General features: G+C 37.1%; 1 protein-coding gene across 5 annotated transcripts in view; it reads left to right on the top strand.

The window, feature by feature from the left end:
• The window catches only part of fto (FTO alpha-ketoglutarate dependent dioxygenase), a 342,469-nt gene that overhangs the window by 74,041 nt on the left and 246,333 nt on the right, over window positions 1–22,095 (top strand). For all 5 annotated transcript variants that reach the window (XR_009516253.1, XM_059992822.1, XM_059992819.1 and 2 more), the window contains exons 5-6: window positions 3,254–3,333; window positions 11,192–11,335. Coding sequence is in view for 4 of the 5 variants with exons in the window: in XM_059992822.1 (XP_059848805.1) it covers window positions 3,254–3,333; window positions 11,192–11,335 (224 nt within the window). In the remaining variant the exon portion in view is untranslated. The remainder of the gene's footprint in view (window positions 1–3,253; window positions 3,334–11,191; window positions 11,336–22,095) is intronic.

Raw genomic sequence — 22,095 nt, 5'->3', positions numbered from 1 at the left:
GGCTTTTGAGAGGTAAGAAGAGAGCAGAGGTCGGAGAATTCGACCCGGAGTGAGGTGGGATTCAGTGAAGCCCAGGGAGATTGAAGGAGGATCGGCGAAGGGGAAACCATGAGTTCCGATGTATGCACAATTAGACTATTTCATTAAAATGGGCCCTTTCCTTTTTTTTGTTTTTCCTTTACTAACCCTTTAGTCAAATTAAAAATTATAAAGTTAAATTTTTAAATTGTATGCAGTGTACTGTTATTCATGGTACTGATTTGTAACAGGGTATCAAATCACACAGCATCTACACAAGCAGGGGGATTTGGGGAGGCTTGGACTTCAATCTCCCACGTTTAGCAGGGCCAGAGGGTGTCTTCCCTAAACTTATGCAGCTGAAGGAACCAGAGTGTTACATATATATATAAAAATATACTGACAATATTTTAATAATAATTAATAAAGCTGAAATATTTGAAAACTGCAAACCAGTGCTATAAGTAAGTTTTCGTCTTGTAATTATAAATGGCCACAGTCGAAAGTGTAGAGTAAGGGAAAAAGAGAAACAAGTACTGGACCATTCTTCCTCACTACACTGAATATTTCTGAATACAGGAATGCCCTGTTACCAGATTTTCATTGTAACTGATGAAACCACCTGGTTTCCTTGGCTGCAGAAGTCTAGGGAGGACAACCTCTGACCGTGCCAAACTCGTGAGGTTGAGGCACTCTCCCACCCCAAACCCCTGTTTGTGTGGATGCTGTGTAATTTGCTACCTTGTTACAAATCAGTGCCACGAAATAACAAGACAGTACGCCACGTCCGATTAAAAGATTATATTTAATTTGACTAAAGTGGTAGCAAAGAGAAAGAAGAAAAGTGAAAGGGTCCATTTTAATGAAACAGTCAAAAGTGCAGAAGTTGGAGCTCAAAGTTTCTCCATAGTTATTGATTCTTAATTGATCTCGCCCCTGGCTTTGTCAAATCACGATCTCGATCTTCCCTCTTCATCTCCTATCAGAAAAAAGCCCCAAGCGCAACCTTAGTATCCGTCACCAGAGAAACCTCCCCTTAATTCAACCATCCTAATTGGATAACACACATTTTTCCTTATCTCTTATCTTCAACACCCAAACAAGCTGAAAACAGAACAGACTGCTTTTACAGAACTGCTAAATGAAATACATACAGCATAACAGTAAAAATATGAACCGGGGCATTACACTGAGAACCTACTTTATACAATCTGATAACACTGGATAGCAAATTTTTTCAGAGGTGTTGCTTCCTCAGAATTTTTTTTTTGTTTATGATAGACCACTTGAAGCTGAATACAAATATAATTTCAGACTATTTGTATCACGTAGGAATTGAGAGGAATACAAAATTAGCCTTTATTGAATTATTATGCTTTTTAATTGCAAAACGGTGCTGATGCTTGCAACAGTTCAACTAAGCTAATATATTTTGTTGGTAATTTTCATTGGTACTCAGTGTCTGAGGCTTCTCACTAAAGAGTCCAATGATAATCAGTCAGCTTTGATGGATTCCAGTTTCTCTATGATCACAATGTCCTGGTGAAACCTTTCACCATGCTCGTTACTGACAGTGCCAAGATTTGCAGGGAAAAAGTCTAAATAGGAAGGCAGAAAATGAATCTTTAGTGACATATTGCACTTCATGGTTTTGTATGCTTGAAGCATATTGTCATCCAGCAACATGTAGTTTAGTGCTCTATAGTTGCCAAGAAAATTTTCAACCAAGTCCTTGAATGGTTTCCATGCAATTTTCTCTGGACACACTGGAAGTTCTTCAAATTACCTGTCAATGCTAACCTATTTGATTTGTGGACCAACAAAAATACCTTCCTTAAACTTGGCATTATTTATTTTGGGAAACATCTGTCTCAAATATCGATATCCTTCATGGAAATTTTTGTGCCTGGTGAGTGCAGATTCCATCCTTGCAGTCTTGAACCCAATAATTCTGCATTGCTTTTGACAAACCCAAGTCTCTGACCTGGTTATTTAACTCAGATTGAGTTACCTGATGAGGCTCACTCAACATAAGGGGTTCAAAATCTGTATCAGTACAGTGTTGTTTTCCTTTCCTGGCTTGTGCATCACAGCATCTTTATCTGCCTCCTCTGTACTCCATGTCTGTGGTGGCTTTGGTACTGAAAGGCTATCATCATGTGGCACAGATCTTATGGCTGAAGGGAGATTGGGGTATTCAGTGGATTTCTTGTTTATAGCAGAGAAACCAGACATACTGGTCAGACAGACTGTAGTTATCTGTCACATGATCCTCCTGCTCTCGCCGTATCATCAGGACAGAAAATGGCATTGACTTCAGGTGCCTCTGAATCAAGCATTAAGGTTGACAGTGCATGTTACGTAACAAATATGAGGAGCCCAGGCTTTGTCTTGGTCAACAATTTTACATCCAAAATGGAGATCATAGGCTTTCTTAATAAGAGGAGTCATGCACAGTCTTTGAGATTTAAGCTTGTACTCTCCACAAATATAACAAGGTATTGCAGTTGGTGCATCAGAGTTGAGACATTTTGCTTTCACAAATACTACTGAAAATACAATTGCTTTAATTAGATTATCTAAAATCTGACCTGCCATGCAGCATCCGCCCTGCCTACGCATGCCCAAGCATGCTGGGACAAGATAGAAAACTTTTCAGCTTTTGTTGTGGGCAATGTTTTAATTGACTTGAATAATGAATTGAAATAACAAATATAGGCTATTTTAAAACAATGTTGCAATGTATGCAGTGTACTGTTATTTCATGGTACTGATTTGTAACAGGGTAACAAATCACACAGCATCTACACAAGCAGGGGGATTTGGGGAGGCTTGGACTTCAATCTCCCACGTTTAGCAGGGTTTCACAGTGATTTTCATGATCAGCAGCCTAAAATCCATAAGAAGCACCCAAAAGTATTCAGGAAGCAAAATCGTTGTCGTCCAATGTAATTGATAAATTGCTGTCATGAAATTAAGGATCAATTTAAAGTTGAACATCTTATTTTAACTTCATGCCTGCAGCCAATTCTGAACATTTTCAACTTATTTCCTTCTATCACTGATTCTACAGGTTCTGGTACATATTGAAGTATGAATCAAGAAGTACAACTCTTATTTGATTGGTCGGTCATGTGCATTGTACAGTACCTAATTTTCTATCTTCAAAGATTAAATATCATGTTCAATATTTTACATGAATTGAATATGATTGTGACTTATAATCTGTTCTTAGATGATTTTAATATGACCCACCAACATTGTGTGCTGTCTGGAATGCAGGCTCGATTCAGCTCTACACACAGAGTAGCAGAGGTAAGACTGCACGTTAACATGTAATTGGTATATTGTACTCTATTACTGATTTTTTTTTAAACCTGGTAACACAATTATCAGAGTTGTGCAGCATATGAATATTAAAAGGTACATGTACAGTCTGCAGTTCTGAAGAATTTTCCCTCTATGAAATATTATGACCCAATACACTATAAACTGAAAATTGAATAAAAGATTATTTTGATACCCAGGTGCTTTGTTCAAGATTAAATTATTGTATTTTATATGTATGTCACTGAACACGTGACCCAATAAAGCTAGATCAGCTATTTGTTAAATCTATGTTAACATACCCTACTTTTGATTAAACTACCCAAAGGAAGGATAGAAAGCTGAGATATAGAAAAATACTCTTAATATATTTATGACAAGATTAAAATAATGTTCCTTAATATTCATTTCCATTTGGCTTATAACATTAAATTTTATTGTGTGATAACTAGAACTAAAGGCTAAATTAAATTTTTGGATGGCTTCTGTGTCAAGCAATTAAAAGGGATGCTTGGTTTCCATACAATGTTTTCAATTTGAGGGCTAAGTCATTCTGATTATCCCTCATAAAGAGCATCATTAAGTGGCCTGTTGTGTACAAAATTATTAAAGAGATAAATAGGATGGGTAGTAAGATCTGTTTCCTCATAACAGCTATATAAAACCAGGAGCATAGTCTTAAGATGAGGAGATGGAGTTTAGAAGAGATCTGGAATTTTTTGTTTCACCCAGAGGATGTTGGATGCCTGAAATGCATTGTTGAAGGGTTGATGGAAGCAGAGAATTTTAAAACATTTTAAGAAGTATCTTGGTAAGCACTTGGTAGAAGTGGCTAAAAGCTAAGTGCTAGGCAATGGGATTAGTAGAGAGGATACTTAATGGTTGGCATAGACATGGTGGCTCAAAGGACTTGATTCTGTGGTATGATTCTGTTGGAGTCAAATAAAAGCATATTTACTCCTCTCAAAGCAAGATGAACTTTGTTTTGTTGTAAATCCCTGTGAATTTCAGCTGCAGCCTGACCCAAGCAAGAGTTTCATGACCTTGTGATTCAATGACAATGATCCTCTAATGGAATTAAAGACATTTGCCCCACTAATGGTTGGTAAATAATCATAAAGACCTTACAGCAATGTTTCCAGAGCTTCAGTTCTCTGACACGAGAAAAAGGGTGAATATAATTTCTTACTACCTCTGATTACTTGTGCTAAATTGCCATAGCAACCCCTCCATGTATCTCTCAATTCCCCTGCCATCAGATTGGGGGATTGAATCAACTTCCTCTTACTTTCACCTGGCATCCTCATTGGTTGCTAATTTTAGCTGTTAATATGTGGAATGCACTTCAATCTTGTGCCATGACTGTCCAAACTATGTTAATAACTTGTTTCTTTTCCCCTCTCACCATGATGCACCACAAATTTGGCAACTCCCTTTTTATTACAAGTACTACACAGTGCTTCACTTGTAGTCTTTTACTAATTCAAAACACCGCCAGAAAGGGGGGTGGGACAGGTGGAATATCTCAGACAATTATCTTTAAGATAATGTTCCAACATAGTTTGCTGTAAGTTCTCCCACTGTTACGCTCTAACTTTTGGTTTGTCCCCTTTTTACCTCATCCAAATTTATGCCTTGCACCTTGAAAAATAGGCTAACTACAGTGGTGGTTCTAAAATAAATGATAATGGTCAGCTGTCTTTGAATGCACTTGCTTAGAAACTGAAATTCCAATCATGAATTACAGGCCATGCAGAAGAATCAGAAAGCACATATAGGAAGTACAGCCTGGATGATTGTTCTCAAGAGGACAAGTTGAGCCCTTCCATTGACAAGAACATAGAAGCAACTTGAGGGGAAAAGTCTTCAAAAGAAAGATGCTGTTTGACCACCAGCTAGTGTTCAATATATTTGACAGGCTAATTAGCAACTGAAATGTTCAAATCTCAGCAGTCCACCTCCAGTAAAGACAGTTAAAATTGGCCCCAGTGTGAACCTCAAATAATTACGATGTGAATATGGAGGTCAACTTACTTGCATCAAATAAATTCTTCACAGGATCATTTTACCAAAATAACTGAAGAAGATTTAGTGCTCAGCTTTGACATTTAAGTGCCAGGAAAATGAACTGAATAGAGTTTATATAGATTATGAATGATATTGCAAGTCTGTTTTAACTGGTAAACTCAAAGTTGAAGAATGTGGTTACTTTTAAAATAATCAAACTATCTTCAAATGAGCTTGGTTATTTACAATTATAAAAATCTTAAATTCTTAACCTCAACTGGAAATATTTTGTCTTGAGTTTCAAGTTGAATATGCTACTTTAAAGTTCAAAGTAAATTTATTATCAAAGTACATGTACTTCACCATATCCAACCCTGATATTCATCATCTTGTTGGCATACTCAATAAATGTATAGAATAACAACCATAACACAACCAATGAAAGACTGCACCAACTTGGGCGTCCAACACTGTGGAAAAGACAACAAGCTGTGTAAATAGAAAAAGGAAGAAATAATAATAACAAGTAAATCAGCAATAATTATCAAGAACATTAGATGAAGTCCCCTTGAAAGTGAATCCATTGGTTGTGGGTGCAATTCAAAGATGGAGAAAGAGAAGTTGAGTGAAGTTACCCTCCTTTGACTAAAAGCCTGATGGTTGAGGGGTAGTAACTGTTCCTGAATCTTGTGTGTGAGTCCTGAGGCCCTGTACCTATTTAGTGTAGTAGAGCGACATTAAAAAAAATCATATTTAGTTCCTGTAAATAATATAGAACAGACCTCTTTGACCATCATGTAATTTACTAATAATTCTCTTTTAACCGACTCTTAACAGAAAGTAATGGTTGGTTCTGTAAAAGAGATTCTTAGATAATTTGGGATTTGGACCTCACCTTTCAAATTCTTTCAGAGCTATTCATTTTTCTTTAAGGGGTGAGCTCAAAAATACCTTGTGTTTGTAATTAGTTAGTTTCTGGACCTCCCAGTCATTTCCAACAAATCAGGTCTGGTGCTTTCTGGTAGAGAGACCAAGAGTGTTTTTTGTGGGTGCTAATTATGATGGACCTCAGACCCGTCTCAGTGTTGTAGTAATTTTTGAAGCCTCTTTTGTTGCAAGTTGTTAAGTAGGTCTGTGGAAAACATTAAGGCATTTGCGAGATCCATAGCAGCTTCACTGGATGTATTTAATTTTAATGTATGCTTGGTATGGTTACAAATGCACACTGCACTAAGAAAAACCTCTCCCCATATCAAATTGACTGAACTCTCTTAAGAATTTTGTTTTAATAATTTTACCCTTCATCCTTATAACATCTGGTGAATAGAAATATAGCATATTCAATCTTCTCAGATTTGACAGACCGAGCTGCCATATGTGAAAAGAAACAGCTCTGGAAATCTTTTAGAGGTATACAAAATTATTAAGAGAACAGATTGGATAAATGCATGCAGGCTTTTTCTCCTCAAGTTGGGGGGAGTCTAGTACTAGAGGTCATAGTTTTAGGGTGAAAGGTGAAATACTTCAGGGGAATATGCAGGGGTGGTATGAATGTGGAATGGGCTACCTTATTCAGAGGGTGGTATGAATGTGGAATGGGCTACCAGTGGTAATATTAGATAACAGGTTTGTTTGAAACCTGGGGTCCATGGACCCATTGCTTAATGGCATGGGTCCATAGCATAAATTGTTGGGACCCCCTGCTTAAGAGAAGTTTAGATAAGTGAATAAGTGGGAGGGTTTTGGAAAGATATGATCAGGGTGCAGGTAGTTGGGAGTAGACAGAAAATCAAGTTAGCAAGAAGTAAATGGGATGAAGAGCCTGTTTCTGTTCTGTAGTACTCTATGACTCTATGAACTTCAGTCCCAGGTAAGTATTTGGTGAATTTTTTTTTGCACTCCCTCTTTAACAAATACATTTTTTTAAAATTAGAAGACTCATGTACAATACTCCAGATGTAATCTGGACCACCCCAGTATTAGTGTAGAAAATATCTTTAAATTTCTACACAAAACTTCCAGGAACAAAAACCAGATGTGCCATTTGTCTTCCTAATTACTTTCTGCAGTTTCAAGTTAGCTCTGTGATAAATACATGGAAACCCAAGTTTCTTTGAATAGGACATTTCCTTGTCTCATGTTTCAAAGAATACTCGGCATTTTTTTGTACCAAAGTGAGTAAATGAGGGGTTAACCTTTGAAAGAGACATTAAACTGAGGTCCTAACTTAACCTTTCAAGATTCACGACTCAAGTTTATTTGTCACATGTACATCAAAACATACAGTGAAATGCCTGTGGATGTGCTAGGGTCAGTGTCACCACATACACAGCATGCCCACAATGCTCTGTAGAACAACACAGAACACAACAAGAAACAAACAACAACAGCAAAGATAAACCCAGTTTGTCCCTCCTTCCCTCCCCCTACAATGCACATACATATACCTTGTTGATGGCTTTCCTTCAAAAAAAAGAGCAGGGGATTTTCCTGGAATCATGATCAATGATTATCCCTCAATTTATGTCATTGAAGCAGGTTATCTGGTCATTCACCTTGCTGTTTGTGAAAGCTTGCTGTACACCATCTTTCTGTTGCATTTCCTATATTACAAAATTTATTGCGTCTGCAAACCACTGTTTGTTGGAAGTTCATGATGTTATGAAAGATGCCATGTCTCTATTTGCTTTAGTACACTTTTGTTTTATTCTGGTTAAAGAAAGAGAAGTGTGAGCTATCTTGTTATGATGTAAGGACACCTGAGAAGTTACCTGCTAATGTTATGGTATACAGACACTTTATGCCTACAAATGAGAAGCTGAGTGGAGGATGGGGGGAGGGGGGAGGGAAGGTCATGTAGATTGCATCCTCATACAGGTTTATTTATTTTTTGTAGGTCTAATCTGGAAATAATTTATTTCTTTTGATAGTCAACAAAAAAGCATCAATTGAGGGATGTGATAGTTGATTAGTAGAGGGTCCATGACTAAAACAAAACTGCTGGTTGTACCCAGCAGGTCAGGCCACATCTGTGAGAAGAGAAACAGTTAACATTTCAGGTTAGAGACTGTTTTTAGAACTGAGGGTCCATGATTTTGTTTGATCTGAAGCCATTGACTTTGTGATATCCCATCTTCAGTAAATCACTTTGCAATTAGGATGAGAAAGACTTGGGAATGCTGACAGTGCAGAATTTTGCTGTTAAATTGTTAGAATAACTTGCAGCATAGTTCTCCAAATGTTAATTCTGGTCATTGGAAGTTTGTGGAGAAAACTGAAATAGTATAATGATCCTTTCACTTTAAACGTGATGGTGATTATTTTGCGCCACTTCCAAAGACATTATGAGTATAATAGTTGAGAACACTTTTTTTTTACTTAAGAGCATTTGTTCTTGGTACCAACCTGATATATTATCTATTTTTTTAAAAAAGAGTTTATAACTTGTTGAAGTTCGATTTTAATTCTCGATCTCATACATAGCTACTCCTATACCAGTATGTTAATTGATGATGGTTATAAATGCTTTCTTTTATGGATTGCCAACTGGAAACTGTTTTAGTCGGTGTTAGAATTAACCAGATTTCTGTGTGAACTGCAACCAAAGTAATCTTGATCGTTCAAATTTAAGCTAAGGTTTTTAAATATGTATGATACCTTGAATGTTACTTTATTTGAACTTTAACACTTTATAATTAATTTGCTGAGGAATAACACCATGCTGTGTCAATACCCTATTTCAATTATGTCTTAATGAGTTGTTATGCACTCATAACCCAGAGCCTGTTCCTTTGATGTTCTGATTTTTTCCAGCAATCCAAGTTTTTATATGAGAACCTGGAGTGCAGAGCTTGATGAAACTTATTTCATCACAAGCAATACAAGTTGGAAAAATGTAAATAAATAGTGTAGTGCATAAATACTTGAATGTGTTCTCTAACAAGCAATAGCTACAATTGCTTACACTTCAATGGTGTAGCAAACTATTGGACAACTTTTATGCAGTTTAGAGGAGTCATTGAACCTTGTGGATTGTGTAAATGTCTTCAATATATTTCTATTGTTGGAATCATTTACTCTTTATAAAATGTTACAGCACATGGCCCACTGCACCTGCATTGGTTTTCTGAAAGCACCATCTGTGTATTCCAGATGGATGTGAGTTTTCCTTCCATGACTCTTTCATCATGAAATCCATTTAATTCTGTGTCATCTTTTCATATCTGATCTTAACTTTTTAGCAACTTCTTTACAGTGTGCACATTATATCTAGTAAGTCAAATGGCTTCACATGGCTTTGTGACCTGTACTGAACAAAAATGTAAAATCATCTCATTAAACCTGAACCTAATCTTCCATCTTGTGTTTAGATTCTCCAGTTATTGTCTTTAATCTACCTGTCCTCATTCCACACGAGTATGAGCAGTATATTTCACATTACAGCCCATATCTCTTTACTTTTTCCTTATTTTCCATCTAAGTCTGGTCCTGATGAATGATCTCAGCTCAAAACATTCTTTATTCCTCCAGCATTTTGCGTGTGTGTGTTACTTTAGATTTCCAGCATCTACAGAATCTTTTGTGTTCCTTGTTTTCCTTTGTCTCTCTACTCCATTTTGTACAAGTATCTAGAAAGCTGATTATTTTAACTAATCTTTTATGAATTAATATCTTTTTTATCTTCTTAAATGATGTTTTTCCTTCCACACTGCAATGACCAAGATTTTATAGAAATATACCAATGTCTTTACTGATCAGCCGTATATTAAAAAATTAAACATATGCAAATTATCGGTTAATGATGACAGGGCCCTTATGGGAAACATAAGCAGTGAATGAACAGCTACCTGCCCCTTTAAGTAAGGCTCATTCAATATTTTTGATATTAGGAAATTTGAACTGATTCCAAGGCCATGGAATTTCCTGGCAAAGACAAGAATATTGAAAAGGGAAAAAGTTCACTGATTTAGGACAGACATTGCTGGAAATATCCGATGTTCTTACTTCACAATTGCCTCTGCTTCCCTCATCTTTTACAGAAGGAGATCTGCCAACTTTATGAATCCTAATTCCAAAAATGTGGTTGATTTTTGTTTTACTATAGTGGTAAAAAAGGGATAGACAATAATGGTTAATGTATATCAATATATTTATGTATTTATCAATATATCAATGTATTTAAAAACAAAAGTGATTGGCATCTATCAGGAAAAAATGGGAATAAATGTTTTGGTTTTTAAAAGGAATGTGAGATATGAAATTGAAACAAATAATATGCCAAGCTAGATTCTGATTCTGAAAAGGCCAAATGAAATGGGAAAGAGTACTAAAACTGGGAAATACAGCCAAGGCTAAAACTGATGACTTTGATCTCAATGTTCACCTGGAAAAAAGTAGACTCCTACAGCATTTAGTATCACATCACAAATGGGAGAGCATTTCATAATACATTGGTTATATAATTTAAAAAATGGCGCACAGCTCAGTATTTGAAATTTTATAAAATCCTCCACTTAGAATTAAATAGTAATGTAAATAGGGAATGGTATTAATGTCATTGAGTGAACAGAATACAGCAAACGGCTGTTCATAAAATGCATCTGAACTAAGACTAAGCTGTCAGAGTTGTTATTTTTGAAGCTGCTTCTTGTTTTCTGCATTATCGTTCTTGGAGGTAATATTTTGTCATTAAGATTTTCCTGGATGTGTTAACTGCTTCTGGCCAGATGACTTTGAAATTATAAGAACTCCACAACCAAATTACAAATGAATTCCACGTTCTTTCTCTCAAATGAAGTCAAAATCTAGTTAATGTACAGTGAAATTATGTGCCTTACAGTGTTCAAGTGGTACTTTGGACTATATCTTTGGGCGCTGTGATGTAGCCATGAAGAACCTGCAAAAAGATTCAACACTGGGCGTTTCCTCCCTAACTTCCTTGAATGTTGAATTTGTCAGACAAACAGAAGAGATCCACAATGAGGTAAAAGCTATTCAGGATATATTAACTTTTTCTCGATTACTTAATAACTGTCTGCAATAAATTAAATTGATTGTGTTTCAATATACTATGCTACTCAGCTGTTGAGACACAGATTGTTAAATGACGATGAATATTGTACACACATAAATAATTTCTTTCAGGTTTAAGAAATAAGGTTGTATTAAAGAGTGAATCCTCAGTACGAAACTGAGACGATTCAGAAACCAAGCTAATGGTTGTTAAACTGATATAGAAATTAAATGGGAAGTTCTGTACATGCAGAAACAACAGCCTTGATTTTAACCTGTGAGGAAATGTGATGTTTGTGGACCACTTTGTGAATCCTTTCACCTACTCTTGTAGCTTGAGCCCCAATTTTTTTTTGTTTTTGTAGGATAGAAATGTTATTTCAGCTAGGTGAAGTCACTGCTGGGAAATTGAAAGGATAGCTCACAGTTGAGGAATAATTTTAGTTTGAGGCACCTGAGATTTCAAAAAATAAGCTTTTTCAAAATAAAATTTACCTTGTTTTTTTAGCCACCATCTTGCTTGTGGCTAAATTAAACATTGAATTTGATGAGTGAGTGGCATTTTATTGGTCTTCAGTTAAAATTCTCTTTAGTTTGGATGGTGACAGCACCTTTGTGAAAGAGTAGCAAGATAATTCATTTTAATGGAGATGAATGGCTGTGATAGAGAAAGGTAACATTAATTTATATTTTTAAAATTTGTTTTTAATTGAGTAATTTAATTTTTAATTATTAATCATTTTTAAAGTGGTCAATTCCTGCCTAAGCAAAGTCCTGGATCTGCTGCAATTTGCCACAAAAAGTCTGCACTGAATTCAGCGTCGTGGTTACTGTGACGCTATTACAGCTAGGGTGTTTTGGAATTCAATTCCTGTGCCGTTGTGTAAGGAGTCTTTGTTCATCCTCCTCGTGGAATGTGTGGTTTTTTCCCCGGGTCTTCTGGTTTCCTCCCACAGTCCAAGCAGGTGCTTGTAAATTGTCCTGTGATTGGGCTGGTGTTAATCAGGTTTATTGGGAGTTGCTGGGGTGGCATGGCTTGGAAGGTCTGGAAGGGCCTACTCCTTGCTTTACTGTTAAAATAAAAAATAAATCTCACTGGCTCTACGCTCAGCTTTGGATCTCCTAGACGATAACAATATTTATGTCAGTCTGCTGTTTATTGACTACAGTTTAGCATTCAACATCGTATTTCCAGTACTAATCAATAAGCTCCAAAACCTGGGCCTTTGTACCTCTCTCTGCAACTGGATCCTTGACTTCCTCACTGGGAGAGCACAGTCAGTGTGAATGAGAAATAGCATCTTCTCCTTGCTGACAATCAACTCTGGCACATCTTAAGCCTACTGCTCTACTCTCTCTCTAAACCCATGACTGTGTGGCTAAGTACAGCTCAAAGGCCAACTATAAATTTGCTGATGACACAATTGTTGGCAGAATTTCAGATGGTAACAAGGAGGTCTACAGGAGTGAGGTAGATCAGCTGGTTGAATGATGTCACAACAAGAACCTTGCACTCAACCAAGGAATTGATTGTGACCTTAAAGAAGGAGATGTCAAGTAAACACACACCAGTCCTCATTGAAGGGTCAGCAGTGGAAAGGGTGAGCAATTTAAAGTTCCTGGTGTCAACAACTCTGAAGATCAATCTTGCACCCAACGTATTGATGCAATTACAAAGAAGGCACATCAGTGGCTATATGCCATTAGGATTTTGAGGAGACTTGATATGTCATCGAAGACTCTAGTAAACTTTCTACAAATGTACCATGGAGAACATTCTAACTGGTTGCATGGAGGGGCCATTGCACAGGATCAGAAAAAGTTGTAAACTCAGCCAGCTCCGTCATGAGCACCAACTGTTGAGGACATCTTCAAAACGTGATGCCTCAAGAAATCTGCATGCATCATTAAGTACCCCCATCAATCAGGGCATGCCCTTTTCTCATTGCCACCTTCAAGGGGGAGGTACAGGAGCCTAAAGACACACAATCTTTTTCCAATATTTTTATTAGTTTCTACATAGGTATTTTCCAGTATATATAAATGGTCAGAAAAGAAAAATAAACTACCAGTTACATTATATCTGTTCATAATAACAATTACGTTATCCCATATTCATAGAAGTTAATCAATAGTTATATTGAACTATACTAATTTATTACAAAGAAAGAAAAGTCTAACCCCTACCAAGAATGAAGCTGTTCATTAAAGAGAAAAGAAGGTAAATACCTTCTTATATAATAAAAATAATAGCCAACATCTGAGTTTAAATAACGAGTTGAAGGTTTTGAAAGTAATTCAGAAAAAGTCCCCACCATGTTTGGAAGTCTTGACAAGATTCAGAAATTGAACAATGGACCTTCAGCAAATCTAAACCTGACATAACATCACATAACCATTGAGCATCTTTCCATTTAAACAAAAGTGTCCTCCTAGCTATAAGAGAGCTAAAGGCAAAAATATGTAAATCAGATGCCTTCAACTTAATATCATGTCCTGCAACAATACCAGATAGGGCCATCAGCGGGTTAGGCTTAAAATTGACTTTAAAAACTAAGGAAAAAGTTTGAAAAACACACATTCAACATTTCAGGAACCACTTCTTCCCCTCTCTTCCAAAAGAACTACAACTTTGCTGTAGGGTTTGGAGGCTTGCATGCCTCAATGACCTGGAGTGTTATGTTGGCTGGAGTCTGGGTCTTGTGCTTTGGCTCTTGGTAGGGCAGCTATACCAGATAGGTCAAAGAGTAGAGGCCAAACTAAGAGTACTCCCAAGTTCCCAGGTTCAGCTCAGGGCTAACAATCCTGAGTGGCAAAAAAAAAACTGTCATGGAAACAGCAATGAAGAATACTTTTATACCTGTGTGTGACTGTATGGATAGACAAATGGAGGACCTTCATTACTGCCTGAAGTGCCAGTGGCATAATGGGCAGTAATTTTCTTTCTCTCTTGTCATCAGATTTCTGAATAGACATTGAATCCATGTAAACTACCTCACTATTTTTTTTCCTTTTGCACGACATATTTAATTTATTATATATACAGAATGTATCAAAAAGAGCAAAAAGATTTATATAGTATATTGTTTTATTATTGCGCACTGTACTACTGCCATAAAACAATAAAATTTCATGACACATGCAAGTGATATTAAAAATGATTCTGAAATGGTGTGATCTTTTGCAACTTTTGTACTTGAAGAATGTGTAGAAATTTTACCTCTGATACAGGTAAAGATGGGGCCACAGTTTTACAGGGGAAATGGAGATAAAATTTATTCTAGTCCATTCACATGCCAACACCACATTTTCAATGCTCTGCTCTCACGCAAGATCTCACCATTATGGATCTTGATCTTAATTACCAGCAATTTGGCTTGAGGAGTGGAGTTGTATGACACTGAAGAATATGAACTGCTTGCCAGTGGTAGCACAGTTTGACCCATTGTAGTTTAATCCTCATTTTTCTGGCATGGTTCCAGAGCAACATTTATTTAGATGTTTATATAATCTGACAAGGAATGGTCTGGTAAGTCTATAAGATTGCTTTAAACACCGTACACTCATCACCACCAGGTTTGCAGGATTAAAACTAGGATAATTGTATTTTAAATGTTATCTATCAATGTAATTAAACTGAGGATTTCCACATGCTTTTAAAAACTGATGAAGATACTATGTTTTGTTTAATCAATTTGATCTTTTTTATTGCAATTGAGATTCTCGATACTATTCTTCTACCCAATGAAACTTAGATATAATTAATGTTTGGAAATGGATCTTGTGATATAATTCAGGTAACACACTTGCCAATTCATAACGACTGTTTTTCCTAATTCAAAGTCACTTAAACATGGTATCATTTCTTCCATGATAGCTTTCTACATAATATTATGGCAGAACAGATGTTTGCTCATATTTGTTTGAGATATTGCAGCACTCAGCACCCTTGGTGCACTTCATTGTCTCAAGGTCTGGAAAGATCTAAAGGAACAAAAATGATTATGTGAAAGGAACAAGGGGCACTGTCATTATTGCTTGCAATCAAATAGCTGAAGTTTCAGAGAGAACTTAGTAATTTCAATAGATATGTCTTAACATGAGAACGGTGGACTACCCTACTGACTGATGGCCCCTTTGAGTTTTATTTTTTTTCCATGCAAGATTGTATGCCCTTGATTCTATTATAATAAAGTGACAGCATTTTGAACAACTGTAAAGTCAAATAATTTTGCAATCTAAAGTGTTTGAGTTTGAACTACTCCACATACAACTGTACAAATCATGAGCCTTTTTATATATTGCTCTCTTTAACTTGAATTGAAGTTGGTCCTTGGACAGTGTTTAGAAATATGACAGAGTGCAGAGTTGCACTGAAAGGTCACCAGTTATTTCTGCAGTGTTGGAAATGACAGATTAGCCTGTTGGCTGTGGGTTACCCAGGAGAGTCACATTTCTTGATTTTTGATTTATTGACTCTCAGTGGCAAACGATGCATTGTCTTTGGTATATTTTTCTTGACTTTACAATGTATCCTGCTGATGGACTTTGTACAGAAAACTCTTAATATGTTTGATTAAGCATTCAAATATAGCAAGCTGAAGGAATTATCTAGCACTGAGATCGCCACCATAGGGCACTATTACAGAATGTTATCTGTGTAGGTGGCTAGTGAACATGTGGTCAGTTCTAATTTATAATAAAATATATGATCTGCTATGGTTGATTGATTGGTGGATCACTGAGCCAGCTGGATCATGCTTTCTAGACCTGGCCAAGCTGCAGCTCTGGGGTACAGCTAAAACCATGTTAGATATTGATTTCTTACCACGTAGTTACCACGATATGGCCCTTTGAAAATTAGCATGTGAACAGTGCACTGTAGTAAAATTTCAGCTGCTTGCATTGAAAGGGATTATGATAGTGAAGTACAAGATATGTTGTGAAAATATTGGTCTGGAAATAGTCACAGCATGTCACAATGGAATGTCAATTCAGCCAATAGTTTTGCAGGTATAAAGGAAATTAAATATGGATTACCTGAGCGGGTGGCCTTCATTCAGCAAGGTTTGTAAATAATTGGCTCAGCATGTCATGTATGCTAAATGCCATGCACTCTTGTATTTGACCTTCGATATTTAATCCTGACTAAAAACTTGAGCTTCTGCCTTTAATCTGATAGAATTGTTGAGAAAAGCATGCTGTGTTTTACAATTCATTCCTGCGAACTCTCACCAGGTAGTGTAATTCAGTGTTTATCTGTATACAGGTTCATTAGCATCCGTATTTGTAATTCACCATGTCACACAAACACAGCAGGCAGACAACATTTTGAAAACTGGACATTGATACTAAAAGAGTTTGGTCATGTTTCAAATGATTTGAACTTAATTTGTTCAGTCATTATCCATTCAATTGGTGTTAGAGCAGTTCAAACTGGGAGAATTCAACATCAAAGGCATTTTCATAACAAGTGGAAATTGATCCTTTGGCATGCATGGAGTCAACTTCCTTTATTGTTGTTACTAAATGCAATAATTTCTCTAATGTATATATCATAATATGAGACTGCAACTAGCTCCTGACTTATGAATGTAGAGCAAAACACTCTTTAAACTGTATTTCAATCATTTTGTAACAAAAGCAAATTGTTTCTTCAGTGTTCACATATAATAACTTATGGTACAGTGATGCATGTTTCTTCCTTTCAAATTGTAGCCTGTTGTTTGCAATGTCAAAACTTGCAACTTCCATGAAGCAAATCCCAGAAGTTTATTGATCATTTAGTCTTTGGATTATTAACATATAAGCAAACTCAAGCATTCACATTCCCAGTATACACCTGGACTGAATCTGTGAATTGCTATAGTACCCCTATGACTGGTTGCGCATGCCTTTTTGAATTAAAAGGTAACTGCACCTCTCTGCTAATCCCATATAAAAGTTGGGTTTTAGGGACGTATAGAGATTGTCATTAATGTGTTAAATGATGTAAAATACATTAGAAGAAGACTATTGAAATAATAATATTAATAATACATAACAATCATAATAAAATAAAAACTGGTCAAATTGAAATATTGACAAGTATTTTAAATGACTTTATTTGCCAATCTAATGAGTATAGGAGTGTGTAAGGTATGTTGCCATTCAATGTTTGATACCAAAAATCTTGGTACTACTTAAAAATCAGAGAGAGTGCTAGATTCCAACAAAGAATATTAAAATAGACTGTATCTTTTGACATTTATTCAAACAGTATTATTATCTATAAATAATGTTTTAGCCAATTGTTTTTAACTCAGTTGCTAGTACCTGGTGCTTTGTTCCTGTCCTCTAATTCTTGGTGTCAATATCATTCATGAATTGACAACCAGGAAATCTCGATGAGGCTCCTGTGCAATATATTTTATGAACTCTTGCTAACTGGTGCAGTAACACAACAATTAGTGCAGCCCCATGGAAACCTACTTCACTTTGATCGCATGTGCTGTCAATGAGGTGTTTGCTTCGTTCTGTTTGTGATAACATGGGTTTTCTACTGGCTTTGTCAGTTTCCTCCCACATCCTGAAATCATGGGGAATGCCACTATAAATTACACTTAGTGTAGATTAGTGGCCAAAAAGAACTGAAATGTGTGAGAGGTATAGGTTGCAGGAGCACAGGAAAATAAGAAATAGGAATGAGACATACTAGATTGCTGACTTAGGAACCAGCATGGACTCAGTGGTTACATTGGCTTCCTATGTAATGCAAGCTAGAAGATGACAAATCACAATCTAAGTTGGTTCTCACCAATGAAGAATGTTTCGCTGAGCATCTATATTACATCACCAGAAGAAGCAGTATCTCTCAGTGGCCACCTATTTTAATTCCACTTCCCATTCCCATTCTGACATGTCAATCCATTGCCTCCTCTACTGTCACGATGAGGCCATGCTCAGGTTGGAGGAACAACATCTTATATTCTGTCTAGGTAGCCTCCAACCCATTGGCTTGAACATCAATTTCAATAATGGCCAAACCCCCACCCTCTCCTTCACCAGCCCCATCCCCTTTTCCCACTCTCACCTTGCCTGCCGATTCCCCCCACGACCTTGTGCCCCTCCCCCTTTCTTCCATGGTCTTCGATCCTTCAGACTCCTCCTTCTCCAGCCCTATATCTCTTTAACCAATCAACTTCCCAGATATTTTCTTCATCCCTCCCCCTCCTTATTTCACCTATCACCTTGTGTTTCTCTCTCTACCCCCACCTTTTAAATCTACTCCTCATCTTTTTTCTCCCCGTTCTGAAATGTTGACTGCACTCTTTTCCATTGATGCTGTCTGACCTGCTGAGTTCCTCCAGCATTTTGTGTGTGTTGTCTGATTCATAATTACATTTTTATAATGTATTTCAATTGTATATTTTTTGATAGTTGGAAAATGATAATAGCATCAACTAAATAGTAGTCTTCAGGGTACTGCAAGTCTGTGTCATTATTGATGCTTCACTGCATGCTTGAGTGCTCCATAAGGATGTGCCGATGCATTTTTTTTGCTGGTGGGAGAGTGGGCGGGGATTGTTGCTTTGCTGCTGCTTATGTGTGGAAGGGGCTTTGGGGCTCTAACATTTAACTGCCATTCATTCTTTGGGGCACTCCTCTGTTTTTGTGGAAGGTTGCGAAGAAAAAGATTTTCAGGATGTATATTGTATACATTTCTCTGACATTAACTGTACCTTTGAAACCTTTGAAATATACACTCAGTGACCACTTAATTAGGTACACCTGAACAGCTGCTCATTAATGCAAATATCTAATCAGGTGATCATGTGACAGTACTTCAATGAATAAAACCATTCAGACAGGGGCATGAGGTTACATTGCTCTTCAGTCTAAACACAATGGGGAATAAATGTGATCTAAGTGACTTTGACTGTGGAATGATTGTTGGTGCAAGATGGGGTGGTTTGAGTTTCTCAAACTGCTGATCTCCTGTGATTTTCATACACAACAGTTTCTAGAGTTTTAATGGTATGAAAAACAAAAAAAAAATTTAGCGAATGGCAGGTGTGTGGGTGAAAATACCTTGTTAATGAGGGAAGTCAGAGGAGAATGGCCAGACTGATCCAAGCTCACAGGAAAGTGACAGTAACTCAAGTAACAACGCGTTATAACAATGGTGTACAGAAGACCATGAATATACACTCAGTTAGCCACTTCGTCAGGTAACAAGAAGTACCTAATACAAAGGTGATGAAGTGTATATAATCCATGCATATATTGGCAATGTTGGTTTCAAGTTTGTTTAGTATCATTCTTCAGTACATGATTATACAGGAGAATGAAGTGACTGTTACTCTACATCTGATGCAGCATAAAAAAGCAGAATAGGTATAAAGTATACAATAAAAATACACAATATGTATAAATTCAAACCTATAAAACATAATATACAAAAACTGTTAAACGTATGGACTGAGTATATGTACATAAAGTGATGCTAGGTGATGTGGGTTAATGGGTGGAAGTGTTGATCAGCCTGATGGCTTGAGGGAAGTAACTGTTATTAAGTCTAGGGGTTCTATTGTCGTCTCTTCCGTGATGGCCATTTTATGGCCCCTTTCCGTATGTACGTCCTTAATGGTGAGTAAGTTGGTGCTGATGATGCATTAGGTAGTTTTAATTACCCATTGTAGACCCCACCTGTCTGCCACTCTGCAGTTTCTGTACAACACAGTGATGTAGTATATTAAGATGCTCTCCACTGCACACCTGTAGAAGGTTGTGAGTATTAGTTTGCATAGACCAGCTCTCCTCATCCTTCTCAGAAAGTAGAGGGATTGTTGAGCTTTGTTGACTGTGGAGTATGTGTTTTGAGTCCACCTTTATCCTATTAACAGCCTGCCTTCATGGCCTGGCACTGCCAGGTCCCTGATTAATTTTTTTTTTCCAGTGTGCAATGGATCATGCCTTGGGTGTGTCCAGATGTGCAACTCCATTCCTCTAGCATCATTCTTGAAAAGAATAAATTAATGATGCTGTAATTTTTAACCAACATACAATAAGCCTTGCTTCCAAATCCATATATTTTCAGGTGCATTGTTAAACTCCTCCTGGCTGCAAACTGCATTATGCAGCCCTCAGGATTTCAATATGCAGGCAGATTGGGAAAATCAGGTTGGTTTTGGATCCCAAGAGAGCAAGTTTGTAGAATGCTTATGAGATGGCTTTTTAGAGCAGCTAATGGATGAATCTACTACAGGATCAGCTATTCTGGATTGGGTGTTGTGTAACAAACTGTGTAACAAATTTTATTAGGGAGTTTAAAGTAAAGGACCCCTTAGGAGGCAAACACCATAATATGATAGAATTTACCTTGCAATTTGAGAGGGAGAAGCTAAAGTCAGATGTATCGGAATGATAACAGAGTAAAGGGAATTACAGAGACAAGAGAGAGGCGCTGACCAAAGTTAATTGGAAGGGGACACTAGCAGGGATGACAGCAGAGCAACAATTGCTGGAGTTTCTGGGAGCAATTCAGAAGGCACAGGATACATACATCTCAAAAAAGTAGTAGTATTTTAAAGGCAGGATGACAGATTCATAACTGTCAAGGGAAGTCAAAGCCAACATAAAAGGAAAAGGGAGGGCATATAATATAGCAAAAATTAGTGGGAAGTTAGAGGATTGGTAAACTTTTAAAAACCAACAGAAGGCAACTAAAAAGCCATTGAGGAGTGAAGAGATATAATGTGATGGTAAGCTAGCCAATAATGTCAACGAGGATACCAGAAGTTTTTTTTTCAGATATATAAAGAGTAAAAGATGGGCTAGAGTGGATGACAGACCAGTGAAAAATGATGAGGGACAGGTAGTAATGGGGGACAAGGAAATATCAGACAAACTTGAATGAGTATTTTTTATCGGTCTTCACTGTGGAAGATGTGAGTAGCATGCTAGATGTTCAAGAGTGTCATGGGGCAGAAATGAGTGCAATGGCTGTGACTAGAGGGAAGGGTGCTTGGGAAGCTGAAAGGTCTGAACATATTTAAGTCACCTGGGCCAGGTGCATATGACAGGGTTTCGAAAGAGGTCGCTGAAGATATTGTGGAGTTATTCATAATAATATTTCATGAATCACTAGGTTCTGGCATGGTTCCAGGGGACTGAAAAATTGCAAATGTCACTCAACACTTCAAAAAAGCAGGAAAGCAGAAGAAAGGAAATTATAGGCCAGTTAGCTTGACCTCAGTGGTAGAGAAAATGTTGGAGTTGATTGTTAAAGATGAAGTCTCTGGTTACTTGGAGGCACATGATAAAATAGTTTCCTTAAGGGAACATCTTGCCTGACGGATCTGTTGGAATTCTTTGAGGAAATAATTAACAGGATAGACAAAGAAAGATCAGTGGATGTTGTGTATTCGGATTTTCAGAAGGCTTTTGACAGGGTGCCACATATGAGCTTGCTGAACAAGCTAAGAGCTCATGGTATTACAGGGAAGATGGTAGCATAGATAGACCATTGACCGATTGGCAGAATGCAAAGATTAGGAATTGAGTGAGCCTTTTCTGATTGGTTGCTGATGACTAGTGGTGCTCCGCAAGGGCAGTTTTGGGACCACTTCTTTTTGTGTTGTATGTTAATGAACTTGATGGAATTGATGGCTTTGTAGCCAAGTTTGCAGACATGTGAAGATGGGTGGAGGGGCAGTTAGTATGGAGGAAGCAAAGAGGCTGCAGCTCGAG

The sequence above is a fragment of the Hypanus sabinus genome, chromosome 17, assembly GCF_030144855.1.
Source record: "Hypanus sabinus isolate sHypSab1 chromosome 17, sHypSab1.hap1, whole genome shotgun sequence".
Lineage (NCBI taxonomy): Eukaryota > Metazoa > Chordata > Chondrichthyes > Myliobatiformes > Dasyatidae > Hypanus > Hypanus sabinus.
Note: the sequence above shows the minus strand (reverse complement) of the source record. Positions and strands in the feature narration are given on the sequence as shown.